The 19,592-nt window shown below is 44.9% G+C and overlaps 1 protein-coding gene across 17 annotated transcripts in view; it reads right to left on the reverse strand.

Moving 5' to 3' along the window:
• GBF1 (golgi brefeldin A resistant guanine nucleotide exchange factor 1) overlaps window positions 1-19,592 on the reverse strand; it is a gene marked incomplete at its 5' end in the record, with an annotated part of 98,191 nt that overhangs the window by 3,304 nt on the left and 75,295 nt on the right. For 3 of the 17 annotated variants that reach the window (XM_084245186.1, XM_084245182.1, XM_084245194.1), the window contains 26 exons: window positions 555-748; window positions 861-1,107; window positions 1,245-1,405; window positions 1,913-2,138; window positions 3,961-4,114; window positions 4,353-4,447; window positions 4,598-4,669; window positions 4,856-4,979; window positions 5,067-5,131; window positions 5,451-5,627; window positions 5,994-6,087; window positions 6,371-6,607; window positions 7,269-7,351; window positions 7,610-7,735; window positions 8,294-8,417; window positions 8,880-9,082; window positions 10,039-10,127; window positions 10,400-10,540; window positions 11,160-11,346; window positions 11,567-11,761; window positions 12,361-12,459; window positions 12,770-12,981; window positions 13,578-13,743; window positions 14,278-14,501; window positions 14,840-14,987; window positions 18,590-18,644. In XM_084245186.1, coding sequence (XP_084101312.1) covers window positions 555-748; window positions 861-1,107; window positions 1,245-1,405; window positions 1,913-2,138; window positions 3,961-4,114; window positions 4,353-4,447; window positions 4,598-4,669; window positions 4,856-4,979; window positions 5,067-5,131; window positions 5,451-5,627; window positions 5,994-6,087; window positions 6,371-6,607; window positions 7,269-7,351; window positions 7,610-7,735; window positions 8,294-8,417; window positions 8,880-9,082; window positions 10,039-10,127; window positions 10,400-10,540; window positions 11,160-11,346; window positions 11,567-11,761; window positions 12,361-12,459; window positions 12,770-12,981; window positions 13,578-13,743; window positions 14,278-14,501; window positions 14,840-14,987; window positions 18,590-18,644 — 3,898 coding nt within the window. Of the gene's footprint in view, window positions 1-542; window positions 749-860; window positions 1,108-1,244; window positions 1,406-1,912; window positions 2,139-3,960; window positions 4,115-4,352; window positions 4,448-4,597; window positions 4,670-4,855; window positions 4,980-5,066; window positions 5,132-5,450; window positions 5,628-5,993; window positions 6,088-6,370; window positions 6,608-7,268; window positions 7,352-7,609; window positions 7,736-8,293; window positions 8,418-8,879; window positions 9,083-10,038; window positions 10,128-10,399; window positions 10,541-11,159; window positions 11,347-11,566; window positions 11,762-12,360; window positions 12,460-12,769; window positions 12,982-13,577; window positions 13,747-14,277; window positions 14,502-14,839; window positions 14,988-17,776; window positions 17,876-18,589; window positions 18,645-19,592 lie in introns of all 17 variants that reach the window. The other 14 variants (XM_084245190.1, XM_084245189.1, XM_084245180.1 and 11 more) reach the window with 14 other exon arrangements.

Genomic DNA, 19,592 nt, shown 5'->3' on the forward strand with positions numbered 1-19,592 from the left:
AACCTTAAAAAACAGAAAGCAAACTTTGGGCTCAGAAGCCTTGATGGGCAATCGTTTCTAGACAGATTTAATGATTCTTTGTTTCCCTATTTTTCTAAGGTTACTCAATGTAAGGCAATTAGTTAGCTCTCCATTTATTTAGTGATATAATACAGTCTACTTATAAAATCTTACCTGCCTTGAGTAGACATAGAATAACAATGGAGGAATAAACAAGAAACTGTTGGTTGCCTCTGGCAAGGGGAACTTAGTGGCTGGTGACAGGAATGGAATGGAACTTATATTTTATCTGTTTACCCTTTTGTACCTTTTGAACTTTATACCATGTGCATATAATACCTATTCAAAAAATAAACCTTAATTTTAAAATTAAGCAAACAAAGATAAGTGGCTTGGATATGGTAACATGGTGGAGGTGGTAGCTGAGGGCCTGGGCTGGAAAACACAGGCCCTTTTTGTCAGCCTTGGCTGTCCCTGGCCCCACTGAGGATCCCAATGTCAGGTGCCGGGAAAGGAGAGGTAGTAAAGGGTGCCATACTTACGTCCTGACTGACCTGTAAAGACACCGTATGGTAGCTAGCAGGCACGCCTTCATCGTCATCGTCATCGCTATGGCCGCACCGGGTGGCATGTTGGCTGGATGTTCGAGGTCGTCGAAGCACTGAGCCCTCCTTGGATTTCTTCTTGAAGCGGTTCCCTTTGCTGTCATATTTGTGACTCTTGCCACGTTTCTCCTGGGACTTGCACCCTGAGTAGAGCCAGACCCAGATCACATTTCTGTATCCATGGCCTGCCTCTTCCACCCTCTCCCTCGGTAGTCACATGGTTACCCCTCAACTGACTTTCATCGAGTGACCCACCGCCATTCAGACTGGCCTCCACAAAGATGCGCAGAGTCTTGACGCAGAGCTCAAAGTTGTCAGGTGTGATATGGGCAGCATCACGCACGATAAAGGACAGCGATTCCACACACTTAAGCAGGGACTTAGTGTCATGTGGCCCAAGATCCAGCCCCACTGTTAGGCTGTACTGATTGACTAGGGGTGAAGAGCCTGGCCGGCTGGACCCAGGCCCTGGTTTGGAATTATCGATGTCATCCTTCCCCACCTGTAAAGTACACAGAAGACCTGTGAATCCAGGCTTGACCTTGATCCTCAATGTCCTTGATGTCCTCTCAGAAGACCAGGAATCTTTCCCAAAGCTCAAGGAGGGAAAACTCGCCCACTGCCCATATGCTCACTCACCATTAACCAACCGCTGTTGACCACATCAGCATCTGTTGCTGATCGGTGGATCTTGCCAGGTCTGCCATGGTCAGTGTAGACCTCTGAGTCAGAAGTATACCCTCGATCCAAACTCACATCATTTTGATGGAAGGAAGAGAGTTCGCTGTCTGATTGAGCTCCTGAACCATCAGGAAGAAAGGCAGAGTCAGGGTGGGGATGTGGGACAAGGGATGATTCTGACTATCAGAAGACAAGTGCTGAAGCCTGGCCTCCCCTCTCTTTTGGTCCAGCTGTTTCAGTCCTGTTGCCAGAGAGCTGAGGGATAGCCTTGACAGCCTCTCTCTTAACCTAATAGGGCAACAGGCTAATTTGAGCCCCTGATGGCATCTAGAAACAGCTGCCAGGGTGGGTATGGTGGTGAGGGCAGAGTTTCTGGGAAAGCAGTCCTTTGGACAGCAGAAAGCCTAGTTTCACAGTTTTTTCTATTGTCTACTTGCCTTCCTGTTGTTTAACCATTGGGTACTGGGGAGAGGCCAGCAGGCACGAGCAGCCCTAGAGGCAGATGGCAGAAGCCAGGCATGTTTAATCTGCCAATCGTGATAGCCTATATTTTGTTTTTTCTGTTTCAATCCTTGGAGCCATAATTGTTTATCTGCCAGTGTGGCTTTCCCTGGGAAAGGACTTACCAGCATCAGGTGCATCGGCCCTGGCTGTGGCCTGCAGGGCTGCTGGAGGCTTCACACCTGAGCCAATGCATTCCAGCAGCGTGAAGAGGGTGGCCCAGTCATCACCTGAGTGGATGTTGGCTGCATTTGTCTTGAGGAGTTCATGGAGGCCATAGGCTACCTGGTGACTGGCCCGGGACAGCACACTGGGCTTCATTAGTAGCAAAATGCGCAGGGAGAGCAGTACCTGGGATAGGAGTGGGGGAAATAAGAATCAGGAAATGGGAGGTGGGCATATAACTTATTCCCTACCAGTCTCCAGTCTCCTTAGACCAGCAAGGAGTATGGATAGGACCCAATTTAGGGCACTGCTGGTCTTATTTTTTCCAGTTTTTAAACATTTTATTAATGCGAAAATTACTAATTCATGTGCATGTGAAATAATACAGAGATTCCTTATATACTTGGCCTAGTTCACCCCAATGGTAACATCATGCAAAACTCCACCAATACCACCCAGTCTTGATTATTTAGTAAACGTTAACATCAAATGGAGGGCCTCCCTGGTGACCTAGGGGTTAAGTCTCAGTGCTATCACCACTAAGGCCTGGGTTCAATTCCCGGCCGGGGAGCTATCCCAAATATGGCACAGCAGACCTCTCTGATCTTGCCCACTGCTCCCCTTAACAGTGTATTTCAGTAAATCTGCCTGTTTTGCTCCCCATTCTATCTCCGGTGAATCCTCTCACCCCCACTCCTCTGGCCTACCCCCTAGTTCTATGCAAAAAAAAAAAAAAAAAAAAAAAACAGTGATTTTTGACTTTCTCCTTTCTGAAGATGTTTGACTATTCTTTGGCCTGTACTTTTCCATCTAAATTTTATGTTTGTCTGTATACAAAAAGCTTTGCTCAGATTTGTATAAGAGTTGCATTAAACTTACCAATCAATTTGGGGAGAACTGACATCTTTACTAAATTGAGTCTTCTAATTTACAAATATGGTATGCCTTTTAATTTATTTAGATCTTTCCTTAATATAATTCTCAGGCCTCTCTGGTGGTGCAGGGGTTATAGTCTCGGTGCTATCAAGCTATCGCCAGTCACTGTGACTTGAGTTCAATCCCCAGCCAGGGAGCTAACCCACGTAGGGCACAGCAGACCTCTTCTGTCTTGCCTACTGCTCCCCTCAGCAGTGTATTTCAGTAGATCCACCTGTTCTGCTCCCCACTCTGTCTCTGGTGAACCGTCTCACCCCCGCACCTCTGGCCTACACCCCAGTTCTTGTATGCATAAGTAAATAAAAATAAATCTTTAACATTTTTTAAATAATTCTCAGCATGCAGATCCAATATATATTTTTGTTATGTGTATATCTAATTCATTTTATCTGAAGTTTTTTTAAAAAATTTATTTATGTATATAAGAACTGGGGTAAAGAGGTGCGGCGGGTGAGAGACAGAGTGGGGAATAGTGGCGGACTGACTGAAATAACACTGCCGAGGGGAGTAGCAGGTGAGATAGGAGAGGTCTGCTGCACCATGTGGGACAGCTCCCTGGCTGGCTGGGTATCAAACTCATGCTGCAGTGGCTGCAGATAGCCTCACAGTGCTGCAACTTAACTCCTTGTGCCACCAGGGAGGCCCTATTTGGACCATTTATAAAAGGCACTGTGTTTTTTGTTTCATTTCCCTATGTTTCTTTTGGTATATAGAAATGTAATTCATTTTTGTGTGTTGATCTTATATCCTGTTGAACTTGTTTATTAATTCTATGTTAATTGTCTTTATACTTTTGTGCCAAAAGATCTTGGGGTTATTATGAATAAGAGCCAGGAAACCAGGTGTAGGTCTGGGACTACCACAAGGCAGCAGGGTTGTGAGGACTAGCTTCATAACTGAGGCCATACTAGAAACACCCCCAAAGCTATCTGTTAGACTCCACTAGTATGTGGTTGGTCATGGGCTTTTACTATGGGACACTAAATGTACTGTTTCAGGCCATATCCATAGTTGCCATTGTGACTTTACTCCACTGCACACCTTCCTGCCCTCCCAGCTGTACTCTGCTTACCTGGCCACTGATCTCTTCTCTCCGGAGTAGCCGAATGGCCAGACGCAACAGCCCCACCACAGCCCGCTCCACAAGAAAGCAGAAATCCTGTGCCTGGACACACAGGTGGTATAGATGGTCTCGAACAGTCTGCCACACACAGCCCACACGGTCCCTGAGGAACATAAGGGATGAGAATAGCCTCAGCTAGAGAGGTCACTGGGTAATAAGCCTCCCTTTCTGATTCAGGCTAGGCCTTTCAGAATGTAACAGACAGGTATAAAGAGCAAGCTTCTCCACTTTGTACAACTTCATGTGTTTTTTTGCCCCAAAGCCCACTCAGCAAAATACTCCAGGCTTCTATCCTTTTGGCACAAGTCCACTATGAGACCTGCCTAAAGAGTGTCTTCTACCTGTTCTCCAGCACAATCCTCAGTAGCATCTCCAGGCAGAAAGCAGCATCCTCCTCATCATATGTCTCTTCATCTGGTGTCACTGAGACTAGAGCCTAGAAAAGAACAATAGCAGGAATATAGACATGGAAGAGAAGCCAGCTACTGCCCTTGCCCTGGCTAAAATTGAGACATAAAACACTATTCCCATCTCTCTTCCCAGATCCAGTCAGCCCTTCTATGCCTCTTTCCTCTTCATTCTGTACCTTCATCAGCTCTTGCAGTGATTCTAGCTGGAGGAACTTGCTTTCTGTGATCATCTTTTCTGGGTCACATTGCTAAAGAGGGCACATGAGCAAGGAGGTCAGTGACAAGGGCAGGAGGGAAGAAAATGTCCCCAAGAGCCAGAAAGAGAACAAAATGGGGTGAGTTCTGGTCACTGTCCTGGATAATTCTATTTTTCAGTTCACAAGGCAACATCTGTCCATTAGGGATAGGTTAAGACTTCGTCACCAGGGAGTTACCTTGATACAGTCCAAGGCCACTCTCTTGGCCTCCTGGTTTTCAGTGGATGGTCCCCGTACACTAGACTGCTCAGTACCACTTAGTGTCAGCCAGCTCACGAAACTCAGCACTGTTGATTCTCCTCTGCAGAAAAAGAGCACAAGCCCTGGTAAGCTCTAGAGTTCTGATCCTCCCTCCTCCCAAGGCCTTCAGCCTCTGATCTACCCTCACCGGTTTGATGGTATCTCTTCCCGCTGTAGTGATATTTTGCCATTGGGATCCACAAAATCTTCTACCTGGAAAAGTAGGTCAGGAAAAATTTCTATCTGCTCTTTGCATTTCCTGCTTCCCCTGGGAAGTTCTCTGGCTTTCTTCTTTTAGTTCCCTGCCTTACACTGTTGACTGGTGTACACCCTGGCGACTGGCAGAGGCTTCTACCAGGCTTCCTTTACAGTTATCCCCCACTCAAGATTTGTGGTCTTATATTTGAGGTTTTCGTGTTAAGCTTCAGCAGGTTATCAGGCCCTGTGCTCTCAGTGAGTTATATATACAGACAGCACATGATCTTGGAGTTCTTGCTTTTTTATTGTTGCTCAGTCTCCTACCAAGAATTACCTCTATCATAGCCTTGGGTAGCAGTTGGGCTCGAAAGAGCTGCAGCATGGCTTCCATGATATTCTTCCAGCCCTCTCTCAAGATGTCACCATGACGGTGGGCCAAATGGAATACTGTCTTGGCTGCAATGTGGGCTTTAGGGTTGCTTCCAAACACACTGGGCAGGTTCTCAATAGACTAGAAAAGAAGATGAGAAGAGGCTTGGGACCTGGCACGTGCTTGGAAAGGAGACTCTTAGGTCTCTACTTTTAGCTCTTTGAGGGTCCTTTTGCTGGCTCTGCTTCAATCCCCCATGAGACTGGTGGGACGGGCTAACCAGGTTAAGGCCTTCCTCACTATTGCATCTCCTCTCCCATTTCCACAACATGACATGACACTATTTTCATGAAGTTGTACAAGATAGAAGGGGTCTAAGCTCTAATGTAGTCAAAGGAGGGTGAGGGAATATGCTGAGGGAAACTAGTTCTACATATAGGGATGGATCTATGGCTGAAAGAAAGGTGCTCCTTTGGAACTCCTAGAACAGTTCCTGTCCCTGCTTACCTCACTGCTGAGAGCTGTGAATTTGCACAAGGAGATGATGAGATTGTCAAACACATCGCTGAGGCCATAGTGGGCGGAGATCATGGCACATTTCCTGTAACATCACCCCCATTTGAAAAGAGTCACTGGAAGGCCAGGCAGCACTTCCAAGTTCCTGAGGAGGCTGGCTTGGGATTCTTTCCTAATCAGTCCCAGGAAGAAACCTTTTACTCTTCAGTCTGTTTAAGACTGAGCTTTCCCAAGCTTTAGCCTCCCCAAAAAACTCAGGAGGAACCCCATTCTAACAAAAATAAGAATAGGCATCATAGAGGCATGAAGGAATCATTTTAGCTTAGAAAGGTAGAAGGAAGTCAAGATTAAGGCCAAAGCTGGGCTACCTGAAGCCTGAGATGGCTTTTTGGATGATGGTCTCCTCAAGGCTTTTGTCAAAGACATAAGAAAGTGCAGCAATAGTGGGGCCCCAGGTCATGGTGAAGAGGTCAAGATCATAGCTGCCGGCAGGCACACGCAAGAATATGCCCTCTGGGGTGGCACCTCGATGAAGAAGCACATTCCATACATAGTTCTCCCGAACCAAGCCTGTCTGCTCCTCAGGCATCACAATTTCCTCATTCCTGTAAGATAAGGGAAGGAATGGGTGCACCACTATGAATCTGACTGGTTCCAAACTAGGACAGGGGTTTTGCCCATATGGGCACTCTCCATCACCGAGAGGTCATCAAAACTGCAACTTTGGTCTCCTTCCTACCCACAAGTGAGAAAGAAAGGAAGTATTCCACAATCCACTTCTACCTCCCCCTCCCTACCCCACTAATACACATACCATTTCAAGGTCCTATCTCTAAGTGGGGCTGTTAGATCTTACATTCTTTCTGGGTATGAGAGGATGAACAATTCTCTCTACCTTTTCTGATTTATAATAAATAATTAAATGTCCCATCTCTGACCTCCGACCATCTTCTAGTACCTACTTTTGGTTCTCTACCTACCCCAGAATACATCTTGTGAACTAGGTATGAAAACACAGCTGCTTTGAGTTTGGGGAATGGGCTCATGACATTCCACTTAGCAGGGACAGTTTGGATATTGTGTTACAACACTTGAGTCTAAATATTGTTCAGACTTCTTTAAGGAAGAAATGAGTTGGGAGAGAAGGTACTGTCCACCTAAGTCAAGGGCATATGAGTGATTACAGTCTGAAGTGACCTTAAAATCTGGGAAAGGAAGAAATGTATTTCTCGTTAACAGAGATGCTACACTATTCTTCATACATACTTGATGGCATGGTACATGTCTTCCAGGATGTCTTGCTCAAAATCTTTGCCTCCATTCACACCTTTTAGGTTTTTTCGAAACTCCTAGAAACAGACCAATCAGTTCTGCTGCCTCCCCCCTTTCCCACCATGTATCACTGCTAAAGCCCCACCCAAGGACTTCCTTGGACTGTGGTAAACAGAACTTAGGAAATAGTAAATGAAAGAATCCACCTCCCCTTCTGGATTGGCCTATCCTCCCTGATTCCCTTGGACAGAAATTTGTCCATTATGCCCATAGATATCTCCTGTGCTTCTTGCTACTTCCAAAAGCTGTGTTGGATCTTGTCTGCCTTGGCTTACCTCCAGTGTCATGGGTGCATTCTGTTTGCGAACGTTGTGATTATGCTGGTCAGTATTAAGCATGATGACAGCATAGGCCAGGGCAAAGCAGGCATCGCTATTGGCAAATGGGGAGCCATTACAATTCTGAAAAAGCAAAGACCCCACCTTTGTCAATGCCTTTCTCTACCAATTAAATCCTCATCCACCCACTGGTCAATGCTAGTATAGAGAGGAGGTGCCAGCAAGAAGGTAGCCAACCTTTTTTCAACTCTTTAACAATAGCTGGCTTCTCCATGGAAAGTTTACTGACATTGCTCTCAGTCTTCTTAGGAGATAGGTGGGTCCTTTAGTTGGAGTCATATAAACCCTCAATCAAATTAATTTGGGATAGCGCCTCCCTGGTGATGCAGCAGGTTGAGTGCAGCACTATGGAGCTGCCCGCAGCCTCTGCAGCGCGGATTCGATTCTGGGCCAGTCAGGGAGATACCCACATGGTGCGGTAGACCTCTCCTGTCTCGCCCGCTGCTCCCCTCAGCAGTGTATTTCAGTCTGCCTGCCTGTTCGGCTCCCCGCTCTGTCTTTGGTGAATCCTCTCACCCTCTTGTGCCTCTGGCCTGTACCTGAGCTCTTGTATAAATAAATAAATCTTTAAAAAAAAATTAACTTGGGACACTAATCTCTGTACCTGTCAATCAAACTCACCCTCCAATGCTCTGTGAATGCCTCTAGTAACCTGTGGATGACTGGTGCTTCCCCAGGCAAGCGGAAGGCTTCCAGATAGAGGCGGAGAGCTTCATCTAGCCGTAGACCCTGAAAGCTGAAGGTACTACAGGGAAAAAAGGAAGAACAAGGAGGCTAAAGATGTGTAAACTGCACATGTTGTACTCTTAACTTTCCCTTTAACCCCCTCCAACTGATACAGAGGAGGCTCTGGCCACAGGGAAGTATCTCCTGGTTACTTCTAACACAGATTAGAAATTAACAACATGTAACCTTAGTACTTTTTCACATTAGTGTCTTCATGCCTCATCTGCTGGAACCCAGAATCTAGCATGTACTCAGGAACCTTGCTCTACTCCTTCACAATATTCTCTATGCAGAATGGAGTAGGCTCCCAAAATGGTTTTGTTGGAGACTCTTTCAGGTCCAATAAATATAAATGATGGGAAGAGGAAGAGTGAGTGAACTGTGTCCCCTGCAGGAACTGCTAAGCCTGCTTATTGGGTTGGATTGCTGTCTCCCCAGAATAATCACCAACTATGTCCCATATTTCTTGCAACTTCCTCACCTCACAAAACTCTCCAACAGGTCAATGTTTTTGCGATCACTCACAAACTCTCCAATCATTTTCTTGTCTAGCCGAGGGTTTTCTCGGAGCCATTGGGCTACCTCTGTGTTATCCATTGGGATGGTGAGGAGTCCTTTCTCCTGCAGAAACTGGATCCCCTTCTTTGGTTTCTGATTGAACTGCTCTGTGCCAGTGATCAGCAGCTGAAGAAGAAACACTAGTTGTCAGAAGCTGCTCTGCCTGTGGCAGCTAAGACCAGACTAGACTTTATCACAGCTAATAGCTGGTCACTGAATAGGCTCCCAGAACATGGCTCTAAGTGACTCTACAGCTAAGGCTGGATCTACTGTCCCTAGTTTTCCCGAATCATTGTGTCTAAAATTGACTGAGGAGCTCCTTTTCACTTCTTTTCTGAGTGCTCAAGATGCACAGCCCTCTCGCCAATAACTTGAGGATCATGAAAAAGAAAGAGGTTAGAGCAGCTTTTCTTTTCCTCTTCAGTTTTACATTCAACTCTGGCATCTGTTTATAGCTAGCATCTTGATTCTAGCCTAGCTTGGATTCCCCTTCTTTCGTTGGTTTCTTAGCTCTTATGGCCCTGGGGTTTGAAGGGCAAGGTGAACTGTGATGGTAATTCAATATTTTTATCTATTCAGTCACAGCCCTGTAATCAAGGGCACATACAAACCAAAGTTATTTAGGCTGGCAATAAAAGGAAGAAAGGGTTAAATAGAAGGTTTTTCTCTGTGTTAAGAAAACCAAAGGCACATTTATTTGAACTTTACTAAAGCACCAGAATAAATGTCAATTCTTTTTATTGCCAATCATCAACCCAGAGCTCAAGATGACCAGTAACCTTCAGTGACCCACATGATTTTAGTTCCCAGGGCTCTTGCCACCACCAGTTAACACCTGTCAGTCAGGGCAGCATTTGCCCAGGGGCATACAAGAGTGTATGCCTAAGTACATGGCTTCATAAGGAGTAAAGAAGGGCTTCAAAGAGACTTGGAGATTGCTAAAGTCTCAACAAGCCCTACACTTTCTTAGGAAGCTGCACAATGAGCTACTAGATTCTCCTTCATTCTCTGGGACAGACACCCTAGAAAGGACACTTGGTCAGAGATGGCAGAGACTTAGTTCTGGGGATATCTGTATGTACCTTCTTTTTGTTTTTAATTTCAATCAGTTCCTGTGGTTCTGGCAAAAGGCAGGAAAATCGAGGTGGCTTCCGGGTAAACTTTTTGTCAGCTAGGAATTGGAGGAAGAGAGAGAGAAAAATGTAAGACCTCTTTTACTAGGGTAATGACTTTTAGAAGGCTGCTGATATACTCCAGTGAAAAAGGAGAATGCCTCAGAAATTTTCTTGTCTTCATTAGTCTTCCATTTCCCTAGAAAGCCCGTCTTCTGGATTTCAAAGCAGGGTGAACAGCCAAGGAAGGCTCTTTCAGGTAGTGCTCCCGCTCATCTACACAAAGCCTTCCAGTTAAAAGGGTTTAGGGTCATGGACACCTAGTACCCACCCCCAGAGTCACCAGTTTCCACCAGATCACTGCATCCTGGCTTCCCATGTTCTGCTGGCAGCCGCCCTCCACTTGGCAGAGTCAGGCCTGGAATGTCTGGGGCCATGCCTACAGCTTTCCCATCACTGGCTGCTTTCTCAGCTGGTGAAAGAGAAAAAGATATGTGAAGAGTTATGGAGTAGGGAGCCAAGCTAAGCTGCAGAAGTTGAGTCCCAAGTCAAGGGACCTGCATGTTTCTACATAGGCTGTCAGCTCTGAACATGATAAACCCATAACCAAGCAAGTGGCCATTAATCCAGGTCAGCCAAGTATTAGATTCTATAATTTAGCAAAGAGATTATACAGTCATTTTCCTTGATCTTCTACAACCTCAATCTCAAGGAAAGATAGGGAAGACTAATTAAAGTAGAGGCAGATACTTGGGGTCATGGAAAGAAGGATTTGGAGCTTTTAGGAACAAAAGCTCTATATCCTTTAATCTCTATTCTCTGTTCTCCCCATAAAGAAATATTAATTCTATTTTAAAAAAAGAAGGCCAAAATATGGAGGAAGAAAAAAGGAGCAGTCCATGAGTTCTGCTAACCTGCCTGCCTGGCCTGTGTTCAATACACCAGACATTGAAAACACAGACTTGGGCGTGTCCCAGGGGAAGTGATACAAAGGTAGGAGAAAGAAATCATCTAGGAAAGAATGGACAAGCATTGAACCCTGGAGTCCTCAGGAATAAAAAAAAAAAAAAAAAGAAAGAAATGTCTCTTACTATTGCTGCCTTCTCGGGTGCTATCTGCTGCTTCATAGCTAGGTCTGTTTGCCTCTTTCTTCTCCTGCTGGGTAAGGTTGTTAACTTTAGCCTGGCAATGGCCTTCGGTGCTGTCAATCACTGTCAACAGGGCATCAAGAGACAGTAGGTGTGTTGTATAGAGCTGACCGGACACAGGGAAGGCATTCTGGGAAGTAAACATCCAGTAGACTTGAAGTTAGGATACTTGACACTTCAACCAATCATTTCCCCAAAATCCTAAAATCCCCTGTAATGTCCAGAGAAAAATGTCTTTCCTCTGTTTCCCAGCCTTTAAATGTTTCCCTCCTTGTACAAAGCATCCTCACTAATTCTAGAGATTTCCGTAATAGAGCTTTCTTATTAGAGGCAGTAATAGTGCTCAGCACCTTGGACAGCAACTTGGTGAGATCCTCAAAGAGGTTGGAACAGTAGTAGTCACAATCATAGTTGATGTAGAGCTCAGTGACAAAACTGGGGATGTGCCAGAGTTGCACAATAGCCTCCAGTGCCATCTCCTTCATTTCATAAGGCATCTTGGGGTTTTCCACAGTGATGATCTCCATCAGCTTTTTGATGTACATCTGGCAATAATCCAGTTAATTGTCATTTGGGTGAGGAAAGAAATCAAGATAGGAAGAGACAAAATTGGACGGGAAAAACATTAAACAGGAATCAGAAGCCATAGACATGCAGTAAGAGACACTTAAAAGGGATTCTATTCCCTAAATACATCGCTTTGATCTTCATATTGCAGATATGGCAAGCTCTCTACCTCATACCTAATCCAAAATAAGTTGCCTATTGCCCTTTTTGTGCTGTCTAATTAAGTCTTACCTGGTCCTATTTAATGTCTATACAATTTAGTGGCAAAGCCAGCTTGATTTGCGCCTCCATTGCAGAGGAAATGCTAGATAAATGAGCTATTCTCACTCATGATGAGGTTACCTGCCAGTTCTCATATTTGGATTCTCTCATTTTACTGCCAGCGAGTTTTTCTTAGGTTCTTTTTAACTTCTCCACTACAGAGACCAGTCAATGAACCAAACCACTGAGGTGAAAAGCATTTCATTGAGGTGAAAAGCAGCCCCTAAATACCACCCTACAGTTAAACAAAGTTGGCCCCACCAAAGATGCCATGCATCTTCTTTTTTCCCCCTTTTTCCAATGTCAGGAAACTCACCTCCAATTGGAACTTGAGGTGCTCCCTCATGCTCTCAAACAGTAGGAAGCATACCCGTAGGGAAGCAGCATAAAGGTTCAGTCGCTCTACACTGAGTAGCTGGATATCAGAGAGCATAGGCATTAGGCATTAGGCACAAGCAAGAGAAAAGCAGGAAAGCAAACTGGGTGAAGTTGCCACTGAGGTCCTGAATTCTGAGGGGAGCTCTATATCAAACCATTCCTGTACTTCCCTTTGGCTACTAGAGTCTCCAGGGAACTCCTCTTGACTATGACCACTGGTCAGATGGGAGGAAGGTTCTTTCCTAGGTCCTATACTTAGGAATCAACCAAGCCTCCCTGTGTTTCCTCCAGGCATTGAGAGACCCTGAAAAATAGCCTGGGGCTCTGAACCTCTATAGCAATCTTACCTGGAATAAGTGGCGACACATCTCATCCTTGATGAGGCCCAAGAGGGTTTGGCACTGTGCTACAGGTGCTGACTCAAGAGCCACTGTCAGTAAATGCAGTCCCATGTGGATCATAACCTCTGAGTTGTGGCGGTCATGTGGATTGGTGAGGGAGATGAGGAAGCGGAAGAGTTCACGGATGCAGGGAAGACCATAGGGGACCAAAGCTGTACCTAGGCAAGGGAGGGAAACGGTACTGCTAAGAAACAATTTTGCCTAGCCTGTCCTGCAACATATAAGGACATTTTCAAGTAAGTGATTTTCATTGAGAAAAAAAAAAAGTTTTTCCCACTTCCTATTGTTCACCAGACTCCCACTCTATAAATCCATCCGTGTAAGAGTCCTCTGGTTTCATTCCATTTCCTGACTAGAAAACGGCCTAGTGAGGCCTCCCTGGTGGTGCAGGGGTTAAATCTCAGTGCTATTAAGCTATTGCTAATCACTGAAGCCTGAGTTCCACCCGTTGGCCAGAGAGTTAACCCACATGGTGCAGCAGACCTCTGCTGTCTCGCCCGCTGCTCCCCTCAGCAGTGTATTTAGTGGATCCACCTGTTCTGCTCTGTCTCTGGTGAATCCTCTCACCCCCTGCAACTCTGGCCTACACCCCAGTTCTTGTATGCATAAATAAATAAAAAAAAAGGGAAAAAAAAAAAGGAAATGGCCTAGAACTTAAACCAGTAGATACCTTGGGCCCAAGATGGTCCAGGCTCAGCTTAGTGGGTAGGAGGATGAGGAAGGTGAGTGGGCAGAGTCTGCTGAGAGTACCCACCTTCTTTTTGGGAGGACTGTGTAAAGCGTACACCCCGGGGATTGACGTAATCCATGTCATGGACAGAGGCAGAGTCAGAGTGATCAGCAGGTGATGTGCACTCCTCTAACACTTCAGGAATGGATTCCACGGATGTTGACTGGGCCTTTTCCACATGGACCCCTTCCTGCTATGACCAGTAGCAAGAGGACATAGGAAGAGGGATGAGGGAAGGACAACATGGAACTTACGCCCCTGAACTATCTGTCCTCTAAGTATCTTTCACAGATGGCCCGTATAAAGCCAGGTCAGTGGACAGTGAGTCAATGCTATATCAACCAAAGATGGCTCAGGGAAGGAGTTAAGATGAAGAGCTTAGAAAACATTTCCTGAAGCATCACCGACCTACAGTGACTAGAATCCTTCAGACAGCAGAGGGGCTCACAGGCTTGAGATTTAGAGCATTACTTTACAGAAAAAGCCATAGCCAGTTTCCTTATGGCTGCTAAGTGCTAACTATATGCGTAACTTGATAAACCCCACGGGCCATGTCTCACAGTAAGTCCTGATGTGAGCTTTCTAAACAGCAGAGCTAATTTTGAGAAACAGATTAATCCCCATACTCCAAACTTTGTTTGAGCCAAGGCTTGAATAAAGGATCCAAAGGATCAAGTCACATAGTGAAAGACTAGAGAGAAGCCTTTAGCAATCAAAGTCATACCTGGGGGTCAGGCTGCTCAGGAACTCCTAGCTCACTGCTGCTAGGCTCTGCAGCTGTGCTGTACCCTGGAGAGCTGGGTTGCTCCAGATCAGTGAGGTCTTCCTTGGAGGTGGTCTGGGAGGAGAACTCTATACCACTGTCTGTAGAGGGGCTGACCACTGCTGAGGCAGCTTCTGAACTTGCAGAAGAGATGGGAGTGGGTACATCAATGAAGGGCATGCCTCCTGCAAGGCAAAGTAAATAAGGCTTGAAGAGTCAACTGCTGGAAACCACTACCTTCCATGGAACCAGGAGCTCTATTTGCTAGACTGCATACTAATCTCTGCATATACTGGTCTCCAAAGTAGTCAGAATATCTCTGCAAGGAGAACAACCATACGTCACTGCAGAGTTGCTAAGTTGTTGCCGTCTAATTTGACTTGGAGTTTTCCCCTTTTTGCTCTTATCAGAAAGACCAAAGCGTTTTAGTATGTTGTTTTTCAGTATCAAAATCCCTAAAAGAGAATGAGCTTTTTCTCTGTTTATTCTAACCAGAGGAAAGGAAGTAGCCCAGGGCACTTACCAGTGAGATTAGAGGATAAATTAGTTCCATTGGGAGTGGGCTGCTCTGAACCTGGTGTGACTTTGGTCATATGGCGAGGGGGCCGAGGAGATCTCTTCTGTTTCTTCCACTTGGATGAATCACTCATGCCTCCTGCTCTCATTTTCAGCTGGAAATATCACACCTGATTAGCCCTGGTATTCAAACTAAGTCTCTATCCCTACAAATCGCCCTTCTCTTAGTCCTACTAGTTCCTCAAAAACAGCATCTGTACCACAGGAACAATCCAGACCATCAGAGCACAGTCCTACTCCTCTAACCTGGCTTCTACACTTGTCACTTTACAGGTCAGCCTGGCAGCCTCTATGTGGAAGGTGACATTCTGCTATTTTAGGCTAGTCACTGATAGCTCTAGCACTCACATATCACTCTGCTTCCCTGAGTCCTGGGTGGCAATTCTGATGGTGCCTGATGCTCCTACAGAAAAGGTCAGGGTCAAGACTCCTTTGCCCAGAGATTCAGATCTCTTGTCCCAGGACTCACTGGCTTTCCTTCTTACCTACTTGCGGAGTGGCTTCCTACTCCTAGTTCTTATCCAACTATGAGAGCCTACTCCTTCCCAGCCACTGTTAGCTTTCCTATTGCTTTATGAATAGGGCCTACAGCATAAACATATTCCTTACTTTTTGGAATATTTGCATTAAATTAGTCAAAGATTCATTCCATGGAGTTAGGAAGTAGAAGAAATCAAGTTGATTTGTGGAGTTAGGCATGGAGGATACTGTCAGGCAGCTGTTCTGTTCTCTGTTGCTCCCAATTTTGGCATATCTATGGGACCACCTTTTCTTCTCACTGGTAGTTTTTCTCCATGCAGTTTTGTTTTCAGATGGTGAGACTATTGATTTTTTGAGTCTTTGCTCTACTCCATTTCCCTCTCTTTGTATTTCTTTTCCTTCTGTAGCTTCTTTTTAGTCACATAGGAAAATCTATCATCTGTTGACTATACAGGATGTAAATTTTGGTGCAATTTCTCTACCTTAAGTTCACAGCTACTTTGTTTAGGCCCATTTTGCTTTCCTAGTCCTGATGCATTTTTAGTGAGGGTTTGAACCCAGTCCCCTTCAGAGTTATACTAAACTATTTCTAGACTGACAGTCTATTCCTGGAGTGGACAATAGTACTTCTCTTCCAGGAACCATTAGAACAGCACTAAAAAAAATAGAGTGGAAGCCTGCCTCTTTCTAAAGGCTGAATATACCTAGATTATCCTTGACTTGTTCAATTTGTTCTGATATTTAGAGGATAAGTCTCCCTTCCTCAAGCACCCTGCAAACTTCAGAAATCAGTAACCTTGATCTCTTTGCTTAGAAACCACATAATTCTTCCTTCCTGAGTCATAGTTCTACCCATAAAGGAGAGAGATCACAACCTTGCACTGAATTTACACTTAAAGAGTCCTTCCACCTCCAAAATTCCTGTTGTCATTTTGTCTAGGCCCTGAGTACTGTGGCTAAGCAGGAATCAGGATGCCTTCTCCAGGAACCACTGAAGCTTATCTAGGTGAAATTCAAGGTAAAAAATGTTCTGGGGTAATGTCAGTCAAATATACAGATAGGCAAGAAGCCCAGGAGATCAATGAGGGAAAACAAGAACCTCCTGTCTTCAATTGTGACTAAGCTCCCCAAAGTACTAATTACTTTTGTGGGTTATATCTCTTCTCTCTAAGCAGCTGCCCACCCCCTACAACCCCATTTCAGGGACTCCAGGTAGTCCTACTGAGAAACTAGTTACTCTGAGAAACTAGTCCACTGAGAAACTAGTTACTCACTGAGATACTTTCCCACACTAGGGTCAGTCCTTCCCTAGCTTCTGCAAATCTAGCACTAACATGATTAGTTCAGTAAGTATTCTCTGCCTCCTCGTAGAGAAGAGATCAACAGGCTGCCAGTTCTTACAAGTGTTTCAGCCCTTAAAAAGCTTAAATAGCTGTGCTTCCTGTCCTAAAGTGATGGGGAGGTTTTCATGGAAAAGTAAGCATCTTATATATATAACTCTGTATTTCCAAGGGACAATATAAGGTTTACAAAAGAAGGGCAGGTCCTAGATTAATAATCATGGCAAAATGCTGGGTAGCCACTGAAGAGAGCTGCAACTTGAGACAGGCAAGCACACAAATGAAACTCGAGACAATGCATGCAAAGAGAACACAGGCCTATGGACTATCCAGTTAGGGGTACACACACTAACACACACAGTTCTTCTCTCAGTGACCTATATGTCAACAACTATACCTCTAGCATGTGCCCTCTGTGAAAGCTTAGACTCGGTTCACTTATAGGCTGATTTTTAAAAGACAGAGGACAGAGATCTATATAGATCTCAAAGTATTCCTGGTGGCCAGGTATATCTTGGCACCTTGTTCCTTTCCATCCATCTAGAGTCCTAAACTTTGGAATGACTGTAACTGAAAAAGCAAACAAACAAAGAAAAAAAAAACCTCAACTAGATGGAAAATACCCTTTCCCTCCAAACCCAGTTCAGGCATCCAGATAGAGTCAAAGACTGTACTTAAGCTATCTATGCCAGTTCTGAGACAGGGAAAAGGTAGAAGAGGAAAGGTTATAGCATGAAGGTCCCTCCTGGTTCCCCTAAAAATGGTAGATAGTAATTTCTCCCCAAGATATCAGCAGGGCCCATGTTCCGTATCTAGGCTTGCTACATGATGTATCACCAGTTCAAGGCTTCCTTCTGCCTCCAGGCAACCAGATACCCCAGGAAAATCTCAACACTGCATACCTACCAACACATGCAACTCTTCCAAAGCCGTGCTGTTACTAGGAAGGGGTAAGTTGCACTCTACACAATGGAAATGGGACCCAAATGTTACATACAAAAAAATAAACATTTAAATAAACAAATAAGTAAAAAGAGGGAAAAGAGAGGGAGAGGGAGAGAGACCTTGAGGTTCTTAAAGAGTAGTACCCTCTCTAACTGGTTCAGGGCTTTGGTCTGCTCCCCACTACTTAGCTCCAGTTTGTTGAGGAGACATGGAGAAATCTGTGAAAGACAGGCAAACGAACGATTTAAACAGAGTGAAATTAACTCAGACACATGCCAACAGGGCACAGGGCAGGAATGGGGATGGATGGCAGGGGAGAGGGGAAGGTCAGATGCATGCATCAAACAGCCAAGGGTCATCTCCATGGGCAGAAAACCTCTTAGGGCTATAAGCAGAATCCTCATTAGAGGCCTGTGAAGCCTAGGATTCTGATCAAGATATAGAGAGGCCATTTTCTGAACACTGTTCTTCTAGCAGTTTGAAAAACTTCTAATTTGGAGCCAGGCTTGATCTGTTTCTTCAACAGAGACTAGCCCAAGCATGAGTCCAGTCTAATCCAGCATTAGGTTGAGATTTGCGGGGTAGCCTCTCTAGGCCTCCTACCTGCAGACAAGGCTGAGCCCTTAGGAATGGCAGGACTTTCACCTTTACGATATACATTTTTGGACTAGCCTGATGATGGGTCATACCCAGTTTCCATGAAGGACTGGTTCACCAGCTTATGTGGTAGGTCGACAAAGAAAGGCTGGAAAGGAAGGTTGGGGAAGGAGAGGTATCTGGGAAAGAGCAATTTTCTCACAAAAGGAGTGTTAAGCTATGTTTGAGATTCCAGACCCATTTAGACAAAAGCATGTTTCTGCTAAGCAAGGGTATCCAGGAAAATGCCCATAACACTAAAGTTGGGAGACCCATATTTGGACAACAGGTCATACCTTCTTCATGTTGGTCCCCACATAGTTCTTGGGCTCTTCTTTAAATTGAGGTAACCTATAAGATAGAGAATCCCATGAACTGTCATTAGAGATAATAACAAACTTCTCCTTTCATGCCAGCAACTACCCAAAGATGCTAAGGTCCAGAACATGCCCATTTAGGAAAAGCTAGAAAAGAGAAGAAGGCTAATTTCACCCTTTCAAGAGCTTCATCAAAGAGCTACAGAATCTGGGCAATGTAATGACATGAACATTTCCTGAAAAAGAAGGTTATCATCAGGACGAGATGACTGAGTGCGTGGATGCTCTTTACATCCTTAAACTGACTCCTTTCTGCTTATGTTCTGTTTAGCAAGTATTGCTAAAAGCCAAATGATGGGGTGCAAAATCCCATAAGACTATGCAAAGGGTGAGAAAGTTGAAATTCTGAAATCGATACATTTGAGCCTGAGGAATAAGAAGCTCTTGCACCAGGATCCAGGGGGCAGATCTAGTCTGTAATGATAAGGATTGTTATTTATAGATCTGAGAATAAAAAGAAGCCCCATGGACAGCTTTTTTACTTTTTTAATAGACTTACTTTTTAAGAGCAATTTTAGTCTTACAGCAAAATTCGGTGGAAGATACACTGGTTTCCCATGTAAGTTCTGTCTGACCTGCCTTTCTCACAGGTAACTAACCTCTCCCATTATCCCCTAAGGGAGGCTTTAAAGCATTGCTTCAGCTCTTCTCAAAGTTAAGTCTATTGAAAGGAGGTGTAGGAGAAAGGTAGTTAAATTTAGTATGAAACAGTCTCCTTGGCCCTAAGTTGAGGATCTTAACTCGGGTAAACAGCAGTCTTGGTTTGCCTGAGACTGAGGGGATTTGTGGGGCTGTGAGACTATAGGACTTTCAGTGCTAATCAGGACAGTCTAAGCAAACCATGATTGTTGGTCACCCTAACCTTGATCCTTTCTCACAAAATCTGGGCTGAGTTTTGAGAGCTCAGCAACTTGTTCCAGGC

This window comes from Talpa europaea (assembly GCF_964194135.1).
Source record: "Talpa europaea genome assembly, chromosome: 10".
Taxonomy (NCBI): Eukaryota; Metazoa; Chordata; class Mammalia; order Eulipotyphla; family Talpidae; genus Talpa; species Talpa europaea.